The sequence below is a fragment of the Lissotriton vulgaris genome, chromosome 2_1 (genome assembly GCF_964263255.1).
Source record: "Lissotriton vulgaris chromosome 2_1, aLisVul1.2, whole genome shotgun sequence".
NCBI classification, from domain to species: Eukaryota; Metazoa; Chordata; class Amphibia; order Caudata; family Salamandridae; genus Lissotriton; species Lissotriton vulgaris.
Genome location: NC_141687.1, coordinates 118,981,913 through 119,005,034, shown reverse-complemented (window position 1 = coordinate 119,005,034; position 23,122 = coordinate 118,981,913). Strand labels below are relative to the sequence as shown.

The window sequence follows — 23,122 nt, the reverse complement described above, 5'->3', positions numbered from 1 at the left end:
GCTAATAAAACCCACAAGATATTAACAAAGTAAGTGGGGATTAAGAGATCTCCCCCATCAAACCAGCTCCCTTGCCACCCTGTCCAACTACAACGACCAACACGGGATTATTGTTCCTCATTGTCCATCGGGGCGTCGCCTTCGGTATCAGGCCCCTGGATTCGGTCCAACCAGTCCGATGCCGCGTCTGGGTGATCAAAGAACCAGGCTTTACCGTTGCGTTCTATCCGGAGGCGGGCAGGAACAACATAGAGTATTTGAGTTCCGAAGCACGCAGCCGTCTTTTGATGTTTATGAAACCCTGCCTTTGTTTCTGCACAGCCTGGGTGAAGTCCGGGAAAAAGAGGAGAGACGCGTTTTCATAAGCCAGAGGTCCAGAGGATCTCGCAGTCTGCAGAATAGTGTCTCTGTCCCGAAAGTTCAAAATGCGGACAATCATCGGGCGAGGGGGCGCCCCTGTCTTCGGGCGGCCGCCAGGTATTCTATGGGCCCTCTCAACGGTGAAAAAGTTGCTGAGACCCTTGGGTTTTAAGTGGTTCAGGATAAGGTCTTCCACGAACAGGTCCAGGGTCTGCCCCTCTGATCTCTCCGGTATGCCCAGGATACTTACGTTGTTGCGCCTCGCCCGTTCTTCGTACTCGTCCAGCTTGCGAGCAAACTGGGTCCGAGACTCCTTCAACTCTCTCACTTCTCTCTGGAGGTCCGACACATCATCCGTGAGACTCGATGTTTTGATCTCAAGTGATTTGACTGTTTCCGAGGTTTTAGTCAGATCTGCTCGGATTAGACCCACCTCGATATGGACAGTGTCCAACTTGGTATGCATCTTACCAAGGGATGACTGAATCCCGGTGATCGCCGCCATCAGGTCTTTCAATGTCGGGTCTGCCCTGGACGGGACCTGCTCATGGCTACTCACTTGCGTGCGTTTCTCATCCACCGGAGACCCTTTGGAGAAACTGCACTTTTCCAGTCTATTGGACTGGACCGGTTTGGTGTTCCGCAGCGTTTTTAGAGGTAGCTTCTCGGGATCCCTCCTCGCCCCCATCTTCAGTTTGTGCGACTACCAACTCCGCCGGCCGAGTAAACCCCTATTTTGCAAGGGCAATTGGCACAGCTACAGGTTGTTCCGTAATGGCGTAGGTATGCGGAGTCAATTGGTTTGAGATGGGGGCCCGAGAACCACTCGAGTGGGACGCGACTTCCACGGAACGAGTGTCACCGCACACTTCCGGTCCCTCTCGCCGTTGTTGTTAAACTCCAAAGCGGGCAGTGCCCCACGCTGGATCCCGGTGACGCACCAAGTAGGCCCCAAAAGTTCGAGACGATAGATTCAAGTCATCCGAGCGCCCAAATCATTCAGAATTTCGCCCAGTGGCTCAGGAGCAGGTCCCCCACCAGATGATAGGGACGGGGCTCAGGATATTGTGCCGGATGGCAAGTCAGGATGTGGTGGCTGGCGGAGCCGATGCTCAAGCGGCCATCATGGTCGTCGGCGTGGCTCCTCCCCCTGAGCCAAAGGATTTTTGATGTAAAAAGTTTTATTTTCCACCACGGTTCCTTTGTAATCGAGACCTGGGACCCACATTCTTGTCCCAAACAGGACCTCATATGGAGTGACACACCCTAGAGAACTTCTTGGCAAATATTTAACCCGTTTGCCGCGGCCGCGATTTCGCGGCAGTGCGGCACTTCCGCAAAATGGGCAGGGCCGCGTCGGCCGTTGGACGTGCGCAGCACTACGAAGGAGTGCTCGCGCCATCCAACGGTCGACGGTGGCACATAAGCGTTGGACCCCCGTAAAGATATTTGAACCACCCATCATACAAACCTTATACTCTAGCTGTTATAGACCGCTTTATGTCCCAGTTTTTCCTTTCCACAACCGAATTTCCCTCAGGATGGAATGGAGAGGAGTACCGCAATGCTACGCCCAAACTGGCCATGGGCTCTTTGTAAGCTCGAGAGCTAAACGCAGGGCCCTAGTCAGAGTGTAGTGTGCCTATTGCGTATGTGCCGATAAAGTCTCGCAAATCTTTTATAACAGTTCGAGCGTCAGCCGAGCCCTGAGGCCACATTGATAGGAACCTTGAACACTAATTCACTGCGTCCATGATATATTTATAGTTACCATACCATTGTAAGGGACCGCAATGGTCCAGGTAAACACACAGTAATGGGAGTAGGACATTTCACTGTAGAGACTTTCATCTTCTGGCATATTTCACATTCCAAAACATAGTTTTTGGTTTATTTCCTAATGCTGGGCCACCAATATCTCAGTTTTATTTATGATACTGTGGCGAAAACACCTGCATGGGCAAGAAGCGATACCTTCATGTGCTGCTAGGATTAATACTAATCTACGTTCCATGTTTGGAATGACCCTATCCCCCACTCCAGGGGTTCAAGCAAATGGAGCGTTGTTCGCATCAATTATATACGAGTATTTGAGTGGAAGCATTTTAGGTAAAGCTGCACCTCTGCCTTTGCTTGAAGCATTGACAGCCAATAATATCTCACTGTCTATTCTCGTTTTTGAATGAGTGATCGCAACTACAGAAGTCGTTTGCACAGCCCCCTTCAGCCAATGAATTCCCTGCAAAGTGAACACCATCACATTGATGACTCAGCGTGTGTATCACTTGAGTGTTTTGTAGTCCGTCTCGCAACTGAACTACTTGTTCCCAAAGCGTTTTATGCATGATTGTGCCACCTTTTGCATATTTGAAACCATTTTGAAGCCAATTCTGCAAATAATCATTGTATGGTTAAACACAGTAAAAAAAAACGCACACAATAAGTGTGGGGAATTCGCGATCCGTATTTTCAAGTGCCATTTTGAATGCTTGTAGTTCAGCTCTTTGAGTTGTACAATCACCTAGAGATTGTATTTTTGTGACCATCGGTCTGAGTTTACCATCGTGCATACGACCTTTAACGATCGTGCATGCTGCACTATAAGCTTGTTTACTCCCCGTAGCGGGTTGTGCAGATCCTTCAGTATAAGTTATAAATTCGTACTGATCAAGAGGGAGGATCTCAGGAGGCAGAGGACATTCGTGTTCGTATTGGAGGAATGCATGTGATTTTAAATTAGGATCAAAAACGTATTCAACATCTGTTGCAGCAACAGAATTAACCCATTGTATCCACGTTGGATGTAAAGCTTTTGCATTCAGAATGCTCGCTTATGTAACTGCCTCTAAGGCTGGTACTGGAGTCACGACAATTATGCGTTTCCCCTGAGCTAGAGCTCTTTCTTTTGCTACAGCGGTTTGAGCTGCTGTCAGAATTTTTTCTGTTGATGTAAAGCTAATTTCCGCCTGTGTGTGTATACAAAAGGGATTTGTATGCAATTGGTACTTTTTCACCTACATTAAAAGTTAAGTAAGTGAATCCGCATATACCCTAAATGATTCGGATCACTAAACTGCGTACGTTTACTCGTGTTTGTATGTGATTTGTTGCTAACATGTCAACTTGAAGTGATTGCAATATTTCTGTGTGTTCTTTTGTCAAATTTTTGATTTTAAAATCAGGTTTGATTATTCAATTTAGAATGTAAGTTCTTCCAGAATTTAGGAAACCTAGACTAAGTTTTTCAGCATTTTTGGAGGTTGGAGCAGTGCACACTTTTCTAAAAAGTTAGCTGCCAGGCTTTTACCTTCACTTGAAAGCTCATATCCTAATAAAAGGACATTGAGGTGGGCAATTTCTTGATTTATTGAAATTGAATTTGTAGCCCTCAGAGGCGAAGCCCAGTATAATGGTATTCATCCTGTTCAAGCACCTATCCAGGTCATCGTTTGTCAGATAGATGTCATCGACTGATGACAATGCCTCGTCATCATAAATTTGTAGTAACTCTGTTACTCTTGCTGAGAATAACCCTGGGCTGTTCTTGAACCCTTGTGGTAGTCGACAAAAGTGGCCCTGGGTCCCCATTATTGAGAAAGCTGTCAAATACCTACTTTCAGGTGCTATGTTTTGACAAAAGAAAGCAAGGTAAATATATTGTTAGGATGCTGTGTTTCTCATAAGGGCTAGTATTAGGAAATACTGCTTCGATTTGATAAATTTTTTGAGCTATCCAGAATGGAATTTGTTCACGTTTTGTGGACATTTTACCCATGAATGCAGGTAAAGTCTGTGGAGTAATATTTAGTGTATTCCCCTGGTGAGAAGTTTGTTTTTGAATGGTTAATGGTGGTTGGACTGTGAAAGTCCGCATTACATATTGGACTAATTGTCTGTACATTTTTATTAACACTTTGAGTTGTGAGTAATTCCTCATTTGACATTGCCTCAATGTCAGGATGAGGTGTGTAGCTGGCTAAATTCGGCCATGTTGCTCCTGGTCTACCTAGTGGACCTAGCCTGGTAATGTGATTGAAATGTTTTAGGGCACCTTTAAACCAGAGATTATGCTCCTGGTATGTGAGTGGAATTTCAACATCCTCGAAAGGAATATATTCCTGGGTGGATCATCATCTTTGTGGAAGTGAAACATATGTGTTACTGGATTTGATTCTGGGAATACTATCCATGAATAGAATACATCTGTCTGAAAAGATTCATGTGCCTCTATCATGAAAACTGCTCTACCACCTCTTAACTCTTTATTCATGACTGTATCAATTATTACATTTTACATTTGTTCACAATATCATTCATCAGTCTTTTCTCATTTTCTCCCTCTAACTTCCGGCTAATTGACATGTAATCTTTCCCAATTGTACATTAAGTCCAAGTTGGCTCAAGTTTATTATATCAATAATCATGTTGCATTTGCATTACATAGTCGCCTCGTAACTAAACCCTGTCCCGCCCAACACCCCCCCCACCCTTCACGTCTCCCACCTTCTCCATTGTTTAGGCACTGTATTCCTTGGCATGGTGACCTTATCCTGTCCAGAAACTGTATTTGAGTGTGGCTGGCTAACCTGTACATTCAGCGGTTATATCCCTACTCTGTATTTCCTTTGCTCTCCACCCTGTATGTCTGGTCATGGGGTATTCTCTTGTGAGAGCTCTAGGTCCACATCCTCTATCTCCACCAGCATCCGCTCCCATTCCTGCGCAATTGGATGTATCCGGAGCCCTTTCTCCTCTTCTCTACGCAGGATTACACTTTCTGCCCTGCCCCATTTTAGCAAATCAGATCGCCACACCTCTACACTCGGGGGTCTGGCCGATTTCCACCTCATAGTTATGACTCTGATTGCCAACAAGAGTGCCAGGTCTAAGAACTTCAGCTATCCTTTTTGGGTCTTGGGTCTTTTCCTGTGCCCTATCAGACAAGGCAGTGCCCCCTCCAGGATCTGCAGAGTTGTGATAGTGTGTAGTGTATGGCGGACTGTCCCCCAATGGTTGTGTATCCTTGGGCATGTCCACAGCATATGGAGGAGGTCGGCCTCATCCCCCTGACACCGGGGACAACTATGGGAGGAAGCAGGGAACATCCTATGGAGCCTTTGGGGGGGGCCCTGTGCAGTATCATAGCCTGTATGAATTTGAATTTGACGTTTCTAGACACCCTCCTATGATGTTCTAGGACAATCTTCCAGGCCCTGTCCGTCATAGCCTCTCCCGTGTCTAGAGTCCAGGTGTCCCTGAGTGTAGTAAGAGGCAGAGCAGCGTGTTCCCTAATGCCCACATAGAGCCATCTTTCTAAGTGTCCCCCTGACCCCATATAATGAAGGAGATGCACTAGTTCATGTTGTTCTGGTTTGCTACGCTGTGGGGCCCATGTGCGTCGCACGTAGTGTGTCACTGTGGCATGTAGGAATTACAATTGCAGTGGGGCTCCTGTTGACTGCGCGAAGGAGGCGTGATCCAGTAGTGTGTCGTCCTCAAACAGGTCACCCACTCTATCCACTCCCGCCTCTGCCCAAGGCTGTAGGCTGCGTCGTGTCAGACGTCCTTGCGGTGTTGGGAGCCCTAACAGGGGAATGTTATCTGCATAGGTTGTGGTCCCTGCCGTGTATGCCAACGCCTTTCGCCAGTACAGTAAAGCAGTGTGCAGCAGGGGGTGGCAATCTCGAGGGATCTTGGCTCCGGGTAACAGAAGGGAGTGCAGTTCTCCACGTGCTAGTTGGTTCTGAGTGAGATCAATCTCGTGTAAATTCTTACCCGCCACCCATCGTGACAGCCATTGCAACTGGCTTGCGTAATAGTAACCCCTTAGGTCTGGTACACCAAGGCCTCCCTGTCTAGTGCTCAGTTGTAGTTTCTTGAGGCTTATTCGCTGTCTCCCAGGGCCCCATATGAGAGTAATCAGGATCGTGTTCAGTGTGGCAAATATGTGTTGCGGAGGAGGACCGGCAGGTTTACAAAGTAGTACAGTATACGGGGGAGCATGACCATCTTTGAAACTGCTATCCTACCCATGACAGATAGTGGCAGGGATGTCCAAAAGTTCACACTACTTCGGAGACCATTAATGGCCCTCCGCAGGTTACCCTCAATCTGGTCTTCCTGTCTTCTATAAACGTTATTTAAATGTGGTCGGCTCTATTTGGATCCGGTAGTCACCAAATTGTATGTGGGAGGGTTGTTGCCCTTCGCGGAAATAGAATCCTAGGGATTTCGTCGGGTTAATGGCCAGGCCAGATACGGTCTCGTAACGGTCAAAGATTGTCGCCAGGTTTGAGTGGTTCCCGTTCAAATCTCGTAAATACACTAAGATATCGTCAACGTATATTGAAATCAAATTATGCGTTCCCCCAATGGAGATACCCACCTCGCCCGCTCGGGTCCGGAGCGCGATCGCCAGGGGCTCGGGTGTCAGTACAAACAGCAAAGGTGATAGCGGGCAGCCTTGCCGGGTGCCTCTGTGAATATCGTAGCTACCTGAGATATACCTGCCTGTACGTGCTCTAGCTGTCGGGTTCGTATACAGTAGACAAATCCATTTGATTAGGGAGTCAGGGAAGGCGAAACGCCGTATGACCTCGAACATAAAATCCCATGTCAGGGAGTCGAATGCCTGTCGGAGATCCAGGGCGATGCAACCGGCCTGAGGAAGGTCCATTGGCGTGGCTGACATGAGGGCGTGGAGTCTCCTCGTGTTCTGGGAAGTACTCCTCTCTGGGAGGAAGCCGCATTGGTCTGGGTGTATTAGGGCAGGGAGGCGGGCCTGTATTCGCATAGCCATAGCTTTGCTAAGTATTTTATACTCTGTGGGGAGCATTGAGAGGGGCCTGTAGTTATTCAGGTCAAGGGTATCCCTGCTGGGTTTTGGTATGGATATCACTGAGGCTTGCATTGTCGTGGCAGGTAGGTGACCAACCTCGTAAGCTGTCTTATAAATTTTCTCTAAAATGGGTACTACTGCGTTGCAGAGTAAGTCTGATAAGATTCTACAGGCAGCCCGTCCATGCCGGGGGTTTTGCCCCGGTTAAGGGAGCCAATGGCTATTTTGATTTCCTGCTGTGTAATGGGTCCGTCCATCTCAGTCTGTTCTTCCCGGGTCAGGGTTGGAAATGGTAGGTCTCTTAGAAATTCTATCATTTTGTCTCCACCACCCTCGGGGGGAGGGGCATATAGCCTCTCCAAGTGGACCCTAAATGCAGTATTAATATCCGACTGTGTGGACATCTCCCTACCCGCCCCGTCCCTAATTTTCGTGATCACTGGGACTTCGGGTTGTCTCGGACCAGGCGAGCTAGTAGGGCCCCAGATCTGTCTGCTTCCGCCTGCTGGCGTCTCAAATAATCCTAGTGATCAATGACTCTCAGTGTTTCCAGGAGTTCCGCATGTTCTATGTTGCATAACTGTAAGTCCCCCCTGCGCCCGGGGTCTACTCCCGTCGCCGTCTCTAGATCTTTCAGGCGGTCTTCGACCTCACAGAGTTTCCTGTGAATTTCCTGTCTGGCTCCCACCAGCTGGCCGACAGCATTCCCCCTTATCACAGCCATCCCTGGAGCCAGGTTCTAAAGGAGTCGTCCATCTGTGTACGCCTGTCGTCTGGAGGGGGGGGTGCGACCTGTCCAGTTCGACGTTCAGAATCATGTTCCAATCCCCACCCAAAATCCAGGGGATGTCTATCCAGTCAGCTAAAGCCCGGTTCATGTTTGCAAGGAATCTGTCCTGGTCAAAGTTCGGGGCATAGATGCTGCCCAGGACCAGCAGTGTACCGTCCAGCGTGCCCTTCACCAATATATATCGCCCTTGTTCGTCTACCTTCCTCTCAAGTTCCCCAAAAGGGGTGCTGTGTCGCACCCATATGGTGGCCCCCCTGGAAAAGGCAGAGTACGTTGTAGAGAATATAGTTCCCCTCCACTTTTTCCGTAATGAGTGTGCCTCAGCCTGTGTTAAGTGCGATTCCTGTAGAAATACTATTTGAGACTGTTGGCGAAGTAAAAAAGCATGTATTCTGTGTCGTTTTTGTACTGCTCCTAGCCCCCGTACATTCCAGGTAGCCAGCCTATATTTTCCCTTCGTATCAACCATACTTGAGTACAGGTGCCACAACGGACAGTGCTTTGCGTTGTGATGTTTGTATTGTCAGTGCTAGCCAGGAGACGTCTTCCATCCCTCCCCAAACTCGAACTCTATAGGCGCAGCATAGGAACGTTGCTGTGCCGAACCAGAAAATGCAAAACATAACCAAACAATCTGTGGTGCATACGCCTTTGGGGGGTCGACTAAGCATATACCGTGTCCACAAAGTCACACATTTCTGCGCTGCCGCCTCAACGGCGCCGCCAGGGAAGTTATTTCTAAAAGTATCTATTACTGGTATCCTCCGGGGGGGAAGGGGTTTCCCCGCCTCCGTATCACTGTGTCGCACCTCTCTGCAGGAATGTAGGCTGTGAGGTCCACCAATCGCATCTACCATGTGGTAAACAAATCATATTTAAACCGAACCTCAGCATACAGATATTATAACAAAGCCAGTTTCTCCTGCCTCAGGTTCCCTCCCTCCCCCCCCCCTTCCTCACCCAGCTTTTCAATCAATATATAACAGAGAAAGGATATTAGTAGGTCCTAGGGCCTCTGGCCCCATCCGTTTAGGCAGTTACTCCTGGGCATTGTCCAGAAGTTCATCTTCTGCTCGTGGCGTTACAGTCGGGAACAATACCATGCTGTGTTCCGAGTCCGAGTGCAATGTACTGTCTTCAGTGTCTGTATTGATTATCTCTTGGTCTTCTCGAAAGGAGCCCACCATTGCGACTGCGTCTTTCTGGCCTTCTTTCTGTTGGGATTTAGTAGGCTTACGTCGTTTCGATCCCGTAGTCTGCGTGTTGGAAGTACCTCCTGTGTGGTCTGAGCCGTCCTTGGAGCCGCTGGCCGACGATCCCTGAGTCCGTCCTGGATTCTCCTCAATGTCCATTACCTCTAGCCATTCCTCCACATCAGTGGGGCTCTCAAAAAAGTGAGTTTTACTGTCATGTATCACCTTAAGGCGGGCTGGAAACAGTAGGGCATAGCGGAGGTTGGCTTTTTGGAGTCTCTTTTTTATCTCGAAGTAGGAGGACCGTTGTTTTTGCACTAGGTTGGTGTAGTCCGTATATAGCGAGATCCGCCTGTTTTCATATTCAATGAGGGACTTCTCCCGGGCCTTTTGAAGCAGTATGTCTCTGTCCCGGTAGTTGAGGATTTTGACACAGTGGTCGTGGCGGTTGTCCTGGTCTCGGCCGTCCAGTGGGGATCCGGTGAGCCCTCTCCACACAGAAGAACGGCGACAGGCCTTCCGTGGTCACGTGATTCCGGAACCATTGTGACATGAATTCCGTTGAGTGGGCTCCCTCGCTCCGTTCCGGAAGCCCAATGACGCGGATGTTGTTGCGTCGATTGCGGCCTTCCGCATCCTCCACGCGTTCCATTAGGGACTTCACTTGCTGTTGTATTTGCTGGATGGAGGTGGTATGTTCCGCCACCGTCGGGGTGAGGTCCGTCAGTGTTGCACCCTGGTCTTTGACTCTGTCCGCTAATTTGTCGTGATCGGCTTTTAATAGCGAAAGATTAGTGGTAAAGGTTCCCATCTGTGCTTCCATTGCGGTTCTGGAGTCTTTGATTTCTTGTAGTATCAGGTCTAGTTTGTCCATTTGCTGGTCTCCAGTTAGGGCAGAGTTCGTCATTGTTGGTGTAGATCCTTCCGGACCGGTCTCTAGGGTATGTCCTGCCGGTGTTCCATCTTTGCCATCTAGTGCTTTTGCCCCTTTCCGGACCATGGTTGCCTTCTCCGGGTATAATCAGTGTCTGGGAGTGGGACCCGGGCAGGGCGCCCCTCAACCGCAATGCCTTTCCCTCTCGGGTCTTCGCATCAGTTTCGTGTCCCCAGATGTTGTTGGTGGATAGGTGTCCTACAGAGTAGGGTCCGCCCAGGTCATCGCTTGGTGGGCCGCTGCTGGCACCTATTGTCCTTCGCCCCGAATAGTCATGGGGGGGCTCACCCGCAGTGTGTATCCGGCCGTCTCTGCCCCTTCCCCTGCAATGCAGCGCGGTGGTGATTCAGGCGGTCTTCACTTGGCACAGGGCAGCAACAACGATTTTCTGTGCTTCTGGGCCCTCCACGCGATCTTGTGCCACCAGTCTCAGTGGCCCGCAGCGACCTTCACCTAGGCCGCGTCAGGGGGGGAGGAAGGAGGAAGAAGCAGGCTCGCCCCCTCCGCTGCACCCACGTACCCCCCCACCCTCTGATGCTTCACCAGATATTCTGTCGGGCCACAGAGCCGGCGCGGCAATCAGGCCGCCCCCAGTCAAGTACCGCCTCGGCAGCTCAGATTTTGTTTTTTAACAAAGTTCGCCTGCAGACCGTCTCGGTCCCTCCACGTGTACGCGGGTGATCACCGCCTTAACTGTCTCCGCTTCCGGCACTGTGTAGGGCTGTGTCTCGGGCAATCCCTCCGGAGCAGTTCCAGGTTATAACGGTGGACGGCGCCCAGCGGTCCGGGCGCGCCCTCCACTCGAGTTCCCGGCTCTTAGCGTGGAGATAGGCTCAGGCTCCCCTCTCCCGGCCGATCTGTAGTCACGGCTCCTAGGACCTCCAAAGTTTCGCCGAGTCGTCGGGGGCTCTACGGAGCTAGCGCCCCTCCTCTGAGGCGTTATTCTACCCTTCAGGAGCGTCTTTCAGGATTTCCCCTTCCCGGCGGCACCGGAGCTCTAGCAGACTCCGTCCGCCATCATGGCTTGCTAGCCACGCCCCCGTGTTAGGACATGCTTTATAAGTTTTAGAGTGATGGCTTTCCTTAGATTTGGAGGGATGTTTATAACCTCCTCATCGGTTTCATTAAAAACTGTATGGCTAAAAGCTGTTGCGACTTGGTGGGCCGCAGTTCCACCGGTCCCGGTGTTAGTGTCCTCACTATCGGACATTGTTTAATGAAAAATTAAGAGCAAGTTTCAAGGAAACAAAGATAAGGTGCACAATATTTTGGGTATACTGTATCCTTCAACGTTGAACAAACCAAACAGCTAATACATAGGATTTGCGTCCTACTCCGCTATGGCGGATATTACCCCTACCCACTCCAGACATCTTATGGAGTATTATGAGTAGGGGTCCCTGAGAAAAGCACGACTGAGTTACTTCGGTATATAGCATTAAATTAGTGCCTTACCAAACCGCTGGGCGCCATGTAGTGTAGTTCCTATTTCCCTTATAGGCTCTGCGCATTGGAATAATATACACTGTTTCATGAGGTCACCCGTTTACAGGTACAGAATACAGTGTTATCTGGATCAGCTCTAGACCCCTGTCCCCTGAAGGTGCTACGACCAATTATGGAAACAGTCATCCCTGCCATAACTGAAATCTGCAATTCTATATTCTGCACCGGCATCTTCCCAGAGACACTGAAAAAGACCTTAATAAAACCTCTCCTTAAGAAGCCCACCCTTGAAAAGGAAGAGCTGAAAAACTATCGTCCTATTGCTAGTCTCCCATTGATGGCTAAAATAGTAGAGAAAATAATGAACCTCCAACTTTCGTCCTTTATCGAGGAACATAAACTCTTGGACGAATCACAGTTCGGGTTCCGCCAATTCCACGGCACGGAGACCGCTCTGGTCAAAGCGGCGGACGACATAAGATCCATCCGGGACGCCGGAGGTACAGCGGTTCTCATCTTGCTGGACCTATCGGCTGCCTTTGACACGGTCGACCATACCACCTTGGTCGACCGTGTCGAGAGCATTGGAATTCAAGGCAAGGCCAGGAGTCTCCTTGCCTCCTTCCTGGCAAATAGATCCCAGGTCGTTACTGTCGGACCTTTCGAATCCTCCCCTTTGTCTCTGCCATGTGGAGTTCCTCAAGGCTCATCCCTAAGTCCGACACTTTTTAATATCTATGTGTCGGACCTTGCCAAAGTCATCAGGGCACACGGGATGAGCCTAACTTCCTATGCAGATGACACTCAACTGGTCCTCGCAGTTAAGAATGACGGTCTCAAAATAGCGAACACCTTCAACCAAGGTATGTTGGCCATTGGAAGTTGGATGGCTCAAAATTGCCTGAAATTAAACTCTGATAAGTCAGAGGTGGTAATTTTTGGCAACCTATCCCCGCAATGGTCCCCCCTCTGGTGGCCATCATCTATGAGCCAACCCCCGGACCCAACAAACAAAGTGAGGAATTTGGGAGTCCTTTTCGACGACCATCTAAATTTCCTGCCACATGCTAACCAAATCTCTTCCTCAGCCTTCCATAAACTGCGGCTCATTAAAAAAATCCTGCCTTTCCTGCCGGAAAGTGCCGGCAGAACACTGGTGAGTTCCCTTGTCTTGTCGACCCTAGATTACTGCAACGCACTGTTCTTAGGTGCCCAGGAGAGAGTGCTTTGGAAAATGCAGGCCATTCAGAATGCTGCTGCTAGGCTTTTAGGGCGCATCCCCAAACATCACTCGGCCGCACTCACCATAAGACAGCTGCACTGGCTGCCAGTGAGAAAGAGAGTCATGTTTAAGTCCCTCTGCCTGGTTTACAAGGCTCTGAAAAATGTTGGACCGGCGTTCTTTGTCCAAAACCTTTTCCCTTACCGTCCTCCAAGAACACTACGCTCATCCTATCAGCATGATTTAGTGGTACCCCGAACCAAATTTGTTTCTTGGGGGGACAGAAGATTCATGGTAGCCGCACCTAAACTGTGGAATACATTACCAGAATCGATCAGAATTAGCCCCTCCCTCTGGATCTTTCGCAAGCAACTAAAAACCTGGCTCTTCAACCAATGAACTTCTGTCCTATGAGGCTTAACACACTGCAGTAACTCTAGCGCCGAGATGCCCAAGGGCCGTCGTTCGCGCTCTACAAATGTTTTTATAAATAAATAAATAAATAAATACTATCGTTTTTGCATAGGACTGCAGTCAGTATGCCTCTATCGAGCATATTAAACTTAATTACTTGTGTGCCAGCTAACTCAGAGGTCACTAGAAACTTCTCGAATAAACAAAAAGGGAGTAGTTTCTGACAACCGCATAAACATGACAACTTTGTTTCCCTTTAGAATCGGAACAGTTCTCAGAATCGTGGAAACAATAGATAACAGTTTCACTCAGTCAATCGTGCATACTTAGTTTCTTCAGAGTTACACAGAAATAGATAGACGGGCGTTTCAATAAAAGGATTTATTGAACAGTCTTATTTCTAGTGCAAGAGATATGAGCTGTTACAATCGCAAGACAGTATGCGAAATATACGTACAGCGTGAGCAGTAAAAAGAAATAATACTGCAATAGCATGGTCTTTTAGCTATGATATATATTCATATAAACATACATAAATAACACAGGCAAAAATGTGAATACTTGTCTTGTGCTTCTAAATAGTTCTACCCCAGTGTACCTAACCTAGGTGCAGTACGAGGTAAGAAGTAGGTGCTGTTTTCTATAGTATGGTAAGCTATAGTTTGTATTGCCAAGAGGCAGGATGAGACGTCTGGACAGTGCATCAGGCGGGGACTCGAATTCCTTCCGAACTTGCCGTGGTGAGCTGTGGTTTGCCATGGTAAGTGAAGGTACATTTATACCTGGAAGGTGCCTAGGAATGCTAGCATTGACGTAAAGTCAGGCACACAAAGCCTTCATGAATGAACCCCTAAAGAATAGTGGTTCATGCATAATAAATGAGTGCTTGGAGAAATCAATTATCCAAGCAGGGAAAGTCCCAATGGCTTAAGGATCTGGTTTCTAAGAACTCGTTGTGACGTGGGATGTATGGATGTAGTTGACCATGCCTGTATTTTTATAGCAAGGCTGATGCCTAAATAAGTTCTGGGATTTTATACCTAAATAAAGGCAATGTGAGTTGTGCCTATATAAGGGCATGATTCCGGAAACCTATGTATGGGTATCTAAATCGAAACACAACCTTGTTCCTTGGCAAACACCAGACTGAACGTCTGAGTGAAAGTTCTTTTCCTCAGCCCAAGAGTCCAGCCTAGACAATAAAACCTGTTCCAATAATGTCAATGTTGAATTGAGTAATTAAATAGGGAAATAACAGGAGGGTTGCTTTTGTGGCTGTTGCACCCTTCGCTTTTGAAAGAACATATACCAGCTTACATGAAGAAACAGCCGTCATTCATACTTATTGTAACTTTGTTTCTAAATTAGTATATTTGATTTTCTACTGTTCTTTTGTACAGGAGTAACATTTGGATGTTCAGCGGGCTCAGTTTCTTAATGGGATGTACTAAAATATGACAACATTTAAATAGTCTTTGTCAGTAGCACTCTAGGCATCAATTGCCCGGAGTAGTTTTTGCAGCCTGTATTTCTGTTCTCTGCTTGACTCCGTCCCCACTGCTATTTATTCTCCTGTGGCTCGGACCGAGGCAGTGTTTGACGCTTTTCAATGGTACTTTCGACTACAGATGTTCTATTGCCCTGCAGATTGCGTCAAATACTCTGTGTTCGGTGCTTTCCTGAGTCTGGCTACGTTGAAAAGGATGCGTTCCTGAGTCAGGCTACGTTGAAAAGGATGCGTTCCTGAGTCAGGCTACGTTGAGAAGGATGCTTGGCAAAACCCACCGATCATTACACTTTAAACAACACTAGGCGTTTGTCTATATTAAATTTGTAATTCACAGGCACCAGCAGCTGCACTCTTTCAGTCACTTCAACACCACATTTGCTGCTAGGATGCCAGTTATAATGGTCCTGGCGGAGCCATGCGTCTAGTTTTAGTGCTGTAATTTGTTTTTTTCTTCATTTGGATGTCACAACGTGTTACGAGTTGGTAAGTAGTGCATGTGAACACTACAGATCTATAACTAAGGAAAAGTAGGCAGAGCAGCTGTATGCGAAGAGAATGGGGCAAGACATAAGCACAGAGCTGCGTTTGGCTTTAGAGTTTCTTTCTACTTTTTATGCAAGTGCTTTAATTTCACTGCCATTTTGGGAAGAATAGGTCACATATTTTATGAAAAAGCTCAGACTAACTTAACACATCTGCTATTTTCTTTATACCCACATTTGAACCAGTCTAATTTTGGTACCATTTTCCTTCCTAGAAATAATTCACCAGTTCATTTTGGAACAACAGAAAGGAAACAGAGTGCCACTTTGCATCAACCCCCAGTCTGCTGCATTTAAGAGCTTTATCAGGTAACATCTTATGGTTATAGTAGAGAATAGTTGGATTTACAACCTGTGCTTTTGAGGGGACAACCAAGAATCGGCAATAACTGGCAACCCCAACCCAAGAAAACTTGAAATGAATTGGAGGTTGCTCACGTTAACTTCTCCATCATGAGGTGTATGCTGATATTTATGGGCACTGATTATCTCCTCTTACACAAAAGAACCAGGGCACATCTGTGTAAAAGAGGAACATTATTTCAAATGCAGAAACAAAGGCAGCCTCTGCTGAAGTCGAGCTGGTCTTGTGTTTAGTAGTGTACACTAAATTGGAATTAAAAAGTAGTATAAGACTAGTAAATACACATTGCTCTCAAAATAGCTCCTGATGGTACAATGGCTGCTCTTTAGCTTCTTTGACCTTTGACATTTTAGACTGCATATTGTTCCACTCATTTGAGCAAAAATCCAAAAAGTATTTAGTACCGTACCTTTTGGCTAATCTTTTTTTCCAGAAGTTACTTGTTTGTTTTCTTCTAGGTTCTACATGCTTACTTTTATGGTTAAGGCTCTTTTTATCAGGTTGTGTATTCAGGTCTGTTTTTTCGTCACCTGTCTTTTCAATCACTAAACTCTGTTTATGAAAGTCTTTTGTACTGCTGTGCAATATCAGTAATTAGAGGTGGAATATGTTTTCCTTTTGACTGTTGCAGTGCTGGGCGTGTATGGATGTCAGTGATGGCAGAAGTTGACCACCATTACTGGACTTCATTTGTTCCTAGCCAGTGAGGTCTTCTGATTTCCCCCTAACTGAAACCAGATCAGCACAAGAAATGGACCAGAGATGGACTTATTCTTAACTCAGCACTCACTGAATGGATGAATGAATTTTATTTGATTGGTTACTTAAACCCATTACAAAATACAACAATAAAAAACTTGTAGCGAAAAAGTGCAGAACATTGTTAAACTATTTTTTTTTCCTTTAAAAAAAGAAATTGAGACTTCATTATGTTAGAGATCAACCGGTCCCAGTGTAATATGCACAAGTGATATAGTCTTGATGATCGTTTTTTCCCCACTGTGCATTATAGGACTTGTCCTTGAATAGTGAGCGAGTGTGGTATACAAATTTCCCAAAGTTAGCCATGTATTTCACAGTGTCCAAGGGATAGAGCTGTTGGACGACCTACTTTGCTGTACGGGTGCCCAGTTGAAGGAGAATGGGTCTGAGATGTATACTGCGTACTTGCCGCAAAGCGGGACAGCAAAATGAAATATGTGCCAGGGACTCCTTTTTGTAATTGCAGAGGTGGCTCTCCGTGATGCCCAGCCCTGCTTTCCAGGATGGTTATAATTCTTTAGGGAAGCAGATGTAGTCTTGCTACTAAAATTCGATGTGATGCCTGTCTCTCCACAGACTGTGTGAGGTGGGGCTTATGGCTAAGCAGGATGTGAGGGAGACATTGGGTTTCATGAAAGTCTCTCGCTGCCATGGATTCCATGTCCAGACTGCGAGAGCATAAACGTAGTTGCTTTTTCATTCTTATTTTGATAGTAGCATAGTTGATTGTGCTGGGATCCCAGTTCTCTGTTGCGAATTGCAGAAGATCTTTGGCTGTGGCAAGGCTGGCGGACCAAGGGTTACATGGTTGTAGAAAGATAGATTTTATTGCGGCGTTCATGGTGTTATCCGGAGCCGCAGTTGTTAGATGTTAGATAGAAATATTTTGTCAAAGTGGCCAGCTCTTCTAATTTTTGTTGATTGAGAACAAATTCAATGCGAATCAAGGTGTTTCTAGTGCAGGCTGGTGAGTGAAATTTCTTTTTATACGTTGTGCAATGTATTTTTTCCAAATCACGTGCAAACCTCCTCTGGGAAGGCCTGTTGCACGTAATTAAGAGACGGTAGTAGTTTGGACTCAGTACTCTGAATAGCGTGATTGTTGGGCTATCTAAGGTGGCATATAGTTTACAGAGGGCATAATTGATCATTTTTCCTTTGTGCCGCAGTTTTTGGAGAAGAATCCGAGGGCGGCCCGTCTCGCTAAGCCAGGCCCCAAGATAGTTGTAGGTTTGTACACAGCTCAATAACAGGGGACCCAGCTTCCACTTAGCAAGTTTTTTCTTTGGGTAGTGGCCCAACAGATCACTATATTGGACTTACTTAGGTTGGCGACTAGTTTGTTATCGGCATTGTATTCAGAGGTTAGTGCTTTTTGGAGACCTATTTTGGTATTGTTCAGAAGAACAAGGTCATCAGCGTATTGCATCAACTGGATCTTTGTATGGCCGATCTTGGGAGTGGCTAGAGACGCTCCATGTAGTGCTAGGCCCATATCGGCGGTGTACAATTTAAAAGGCATGGGTGCCAGGGCGAATCCCTGTTCTAGCCCCCAGTCTGAGACACCTTTTTCTGTGACGTACTCTGGAAAGTTTGACCGTTACCCAAATTCGAGTATACTGCGATATAATTGCTTGTAGTAGTGACGGGCTGATGTTCCACATTACCAATTTCTGCCAAACAATGCTGCAGTTTACCCCATCAAAGGCAGCTGAGTAATCAATGAAGCAAGCAAATAGCGGAAGGGAGTGATGGGCCACTGCTAGTTGGGCTAAGTATGACAGTGTAGCCCCCCTGGTCTGAAACCCGTCTGGTAAAATGGCAAGAGACCTTCAATGTGGACCGAATTGACTAGTTCCTGCAAAAGTGTACTCGCGTAAGCCTTACCCTCAATGTACAACAGGGTAATCATCGATAGTTCTTAGGGTCGGAATTTTGCCCTTTTTAAAATATTGGTTGTAGCAATGAGCCCCTCCAGGAATCTGGGACATCCTCCAGAAGCCTGCATTCTGCATATAGCAGTGAAAGATTGGAGCACTAGAAGTCTATGCCCTCCCTGAAGGGGGAGCCAGGCAGCCTGAAAGGGCCGGGTGCTCCATTTTGCTGAATCTTTTTTAGAACAGCGCATACTTCTGCCTCGCCTGGAAGTGTTAGGTTGGCTGGAGCTCAGGTGGTGTCTGTAATATTACCCGCTAGCCTCCATGGTATGGTGGTACAATTTGAAGAAGCGGATTTCACATGAGCTACCTAGGTTTCTGCATCGAGTGAGTTCTCTCTGCTGGAAGCCCCATGGATTAAGATATTTAAATATTGCCAGAATTCTGGGGACTTGCATGGTGCCATCAGCGCAAAGATCTTCAACCATTTTGCCTCTGTGGTTCCCGTTTTGCTTTCCAAACCAGTTGCGAGTCGGTCTTTGCTGCTGAATTCCGCTGTATTTTAGCGACCTACGATACAGTTTTTTTATAGTGTCTTCGTTTGTTGTTTAGCGCATTGCTTGATCGCTGGAACTTGACCCAGAGTGTGTTTTGGATTATTTGTAGTTATTTGAGTTGTGCTTCCTCGGATCAATGTAGCTAGATCATATGCACATTTGTCCCATTCTCCTCTTAGTCCCCACTTGCTTAGGCTGATCTGCCAGCCAAATCAGGTCGGTTTCCATGAATCAAATTTATTGATGGACCTCTGCCCCCATTTAATTCTCCTCAGGAGCCTGTGCTTTTCTTCACCCTTGGTCACTCTGGTTAAATGCAACAGTAAGGCTGCATGGTCACTTTCACTCCATTGGAGCACAGCATGTATTTTTGTAGCCTCTCACTTATTAAGATGTAATCTATAGTAGTCTGGTAGTTATAAGTGGTGCGGAGGTTAACCCTGGCTTAGACACTATAGATGAAGAATGAGTGGTTGCCAACTTGTATGTCCGAAGGAGAACATTGAATCTGCCAGTGCTCCCAGAGGAGTGGCTCCCTATATTGTGCGTGTTAAAGTCCCCAAGAATAATGGGTTTCATAGATGCAAATTGTGTAAGCAGGGTTTCAATCTGTGTAATCAGCCGAGAAAGCTTGACCTTGGAGCTCTGCATAAGGGGATTATAGCATACATTGATTATAAGTATTGATAGTGTGCCATACGCTGTCTTGAGGCTTTTAAGAGTGCTGGCTAGGAGCATGTGCGAGGAGTTCTTTAACTTTGTGAATTTTAGTTTTAGGGCATGTTTGATGTATATGAAGGTGCCCCAGGAGGGTCTCCCGACAAAATTGCATTTAGTTGTAGATTTAATGTTCGAAGCATGTGGGCTGCTGAATTCATATCTGTGCATAGATCGCTGCCTAGTGTTGGGTCTGGATGATTGCACATTGTTGTCCTGGAAGAGTCTTCGAAGTATCACGAGATAGGTGGCTCCTCCCCAGGACTACAGTGCGCATGGGCATCCTCTCCATCCTTAGATTGTTTTTTTCCGCCATTGGGTTCGGATGTACTTTCCTTTCCTCGAAGTTCGGAATCAAAACTATACTTTCTAGAGGCCAAAAGGCCTTCGGTATTGTCGGTATTGTCTCGAATCAGTGCCGACAGATTCTTTACAAACTTTAATCACCTTGGGACGTCGAATCGGGCCGCGGGCCTTCTCGGCGCCACGCGACCAGTCGTCGATGGAATGGAGCCCATTTAAAAGATGTCCTCTTTGTAACTCTAAATACCCACATATCGATAAACACCCCGTTTGTAACAAGTGTTTATCTCCAGAACATAATGAATCCGACTGCCTAGCCTGTGCCCAATTTCGATCCAAAAAGACACTTCGGACTCGACGGGCCGCTAGACTAATCATGCAGAAACAAACGCTAGAGCCAGACAATATCTTCGGCGACGAAGAAGATATTGTCGAGGCCGAAGAATATGAGCAACTGTCGGATCAAGAATCGGAGCATGACTCCGACTACTACATCGAAGAGGAAGAAGACATCGTCGAGGTAGGGGACGACGAACAAGGGATGGGAGCCGTAGAGGACGACTCCAGTGATGAACCGGGCCCAACCGCCTCCGCATCCCACCATTCAAGTCCGAGGCCTCTGAAATCATCTGCGGCGTACCACAAGGATCCTCACTCAGCCCCACCCTCTTCAACGTATACATGAGCCCCCTCGCGGCCATCGCCCGCCAACACAACCTGAACATCATCTCTTACGCGGATGACACTCAACTGATCCTATCTCTCACCAAGGACCCCAGCACCGCCAAAACTAACCTACACGAAGGAATGAAAGAAGTCGCCGAATGGATGAAACAAAGCCGCCTGAAACTGAACTCAGACAAAACAGAAGTCCTCATCTTAGGTAAATCCCCCTCTGCATGGGACGACTCCTGGTGGCCGGATGCCCTCGGAAATGCACCCATACCGACAGACCACGCACGGAACCTTGGCATCATCCTGGATTCTTCACTCTCAATGAACAGACAAGTCAGCGCCGTATCCTCTTCCTGCTTTAACATCCTTCGCATGCTCAGAAAAACATTTCGCTGGATCCCCTCCGAAACAAGGAAAACAGTCACCCACGCTCTAGTCACGAGCCGACTGGACTACGGAAACACCCTCTACGCAGGTACCACCGCCAAACTCCAGAAGAAACTACAACGAATCCAAAACGCCTCAGCCAGGCTCATATTAGACATCCCACGCAACGAACACATCTCTGGTCACCTTAAAAACCTCCACTGGCTACCCGTCAATAAGAGGATTACTTTCCGACTGCTTACCCACGCACACAAATCACTCTACGACATCGGACCAGATTGCCTCAACTCTCGATTGTCCTTCTACACCCCCTCCCGCCATCTTCGCTCTTCCAGCCAAGCCCTCGCCACTGTCCCTCGCATCAACAAAACCTCCATGGGAGGCAGATCCTTCTCATACCTGGCTGCCAAAACATGGAACTCACTTCCCGCTTACCTTCGCCTCACCCAGAATCACCTAGCGTTCAGAAAGCAACTTAAAACGTGGATATTTGACAAATAATCCTCCTCCCCTCCCTAAGCGCCTTGAAACCCTCTGGGTATGTAGTGCGCTATATAAATTTAATGACTTGACTTGACTTGAACCGTGAGTACGGGGGCCTATACCTTTACCTCCATGGTTCCACAGGCTCAGGTCGAGGCATCGCCACAAGGCCTTAGCCAAGATCTCGAAAGACATTCTATAGCCACGCAATACAGCCCGGCTAAAAATATTCACAAAGAGCCATCTGATCAACGTACTCCGAGATTGGTGATATCGAAATCAAAAATGGTGGAACACAAAACGAAACCAAAACTGAACGACTACACAGTCTTCGGACCACACTACGTCGATCCATCGGAGTCGACACCAAAGAAACTCGTCAACAATACAGTCTTCGGGCCGAACTATATTGAACCATCGGCGTTGAATACAAGGGTCGTCGAGCCTAAAACCAGCGGCCCTATATCTACTCCAAAACAAAAGGGCGTTGAACCGAAAACATCAGCGTCGACGGCCGACAGCACAAAAAAGAGACTCGATCCAAAGAAGGTTGTCGACCCCAAACTAAAAGGCGACAAACCATTAGCTCCGCTAAAGAAAACAATTGAGCCCAAGAAAGTAGAGCCAAAAAAGGCCATTGAACCAACACCAAAGGGAGTCGATCCAAACCATCGGTTCCGAAATCAACACAAGGAGACAGGGCCATAATCGAACCCAAGAAAACGGTCAACACAGGAAAATCTTCGGCTCCAAAGACACAAACACTACAGAAACAAACTGCAGTGCCACAAAAAAACATCGGACCGATTAAGTTTGGCCTCCCACGTTCCTCAAAAACAAAGGCGGCCGACCCAAAAAGCGGCATCGAACCAAAACAAACTAAGCAAAAGACATTGGCTAAAACAACCACAACTGCTGAACAGGAAGTCCTACATCCAGACCCTGAATCAGTTGAACAGTCAAAACTTTACATTGACCCAAACTCTGGGAAAGTCACTCTCTACAAGAGGAATATCAGACCAGAGAATGTGAAAGAAACTTACACTATACCACTCAAAAAGAAAAGGGACTGTTCTACCTCACCTATTCTATTTGAGCCTATTCAGCCAACTAGGCCTAACCAATACTCATATATACCCATACACTCAGATGAAGAGGTGGATGAGGAATATGATCAGGAATACAACTACCCAGTAGACACTGACCAAGACAGTCACACTCAACCATGGGCTGACCCAGTACATCTGGTGACTCTCAACCCATTCCTGATACACCTGCATACCCTGCTAGGCCTTCTCCTACAGAGGACACAGCTGCTTTTAATTCATTAATCGAAAGGGCAGCCCTCCATCACAATGTGTACATGCATGCAGACCCTGTGGAGGAAGATTTCCTCTTTGACACTTTTGCCACATCAGAAAGAACGGCTAAAACACTACCTATGTTGAAAGGGGTACTTAAACATGCAGGAGACATATTTAAAAATACCACTAGGGCAAGGGTCATTAACCCAAGAATAGAGAGGAAATACAGGCCAGCGCCACTAGACCCTACATATATTAAGGGACAACTGCCTTTAAATTCTTTAGTAATGGCAAATGCACGTAAACGTGCAAACTCTCAAACTACTGGGGAAGCTCCACCTCCCGACAAAGAATCAAAAATCTTTGAGGCTTCGGGAAAAAGGGTAGCTAACATATGGAGAATATCTAACACACAAGCCCTGTTAGCTAGGTATGACGGGGCAC

The 23,122-nt window shown here is 47.1% G+C and overlaps 1 protein-coding gene across 1 annotated transcript in view; it reads left to right on the top strand.

Moving 5' to 3' along the window:
* The window catches only part of NLK (nemo like kinase), a 933,583-nt gene that overhangs the window by 862,378 nt on the left and 48,083 nt on the right, over positions 1-23,122 (top strand). Inside the window, exon 10 of the mRNA XM_086954551.1 lies at positions 15,465-15,558. Within this exon, the coding sequence (XP_086810677.1) occupies positions 15,465-15,558 (94 nt within the window). The remainder of the gene's footprint in view (positions 1-15,464; positions 15,559-23,122) is intronic.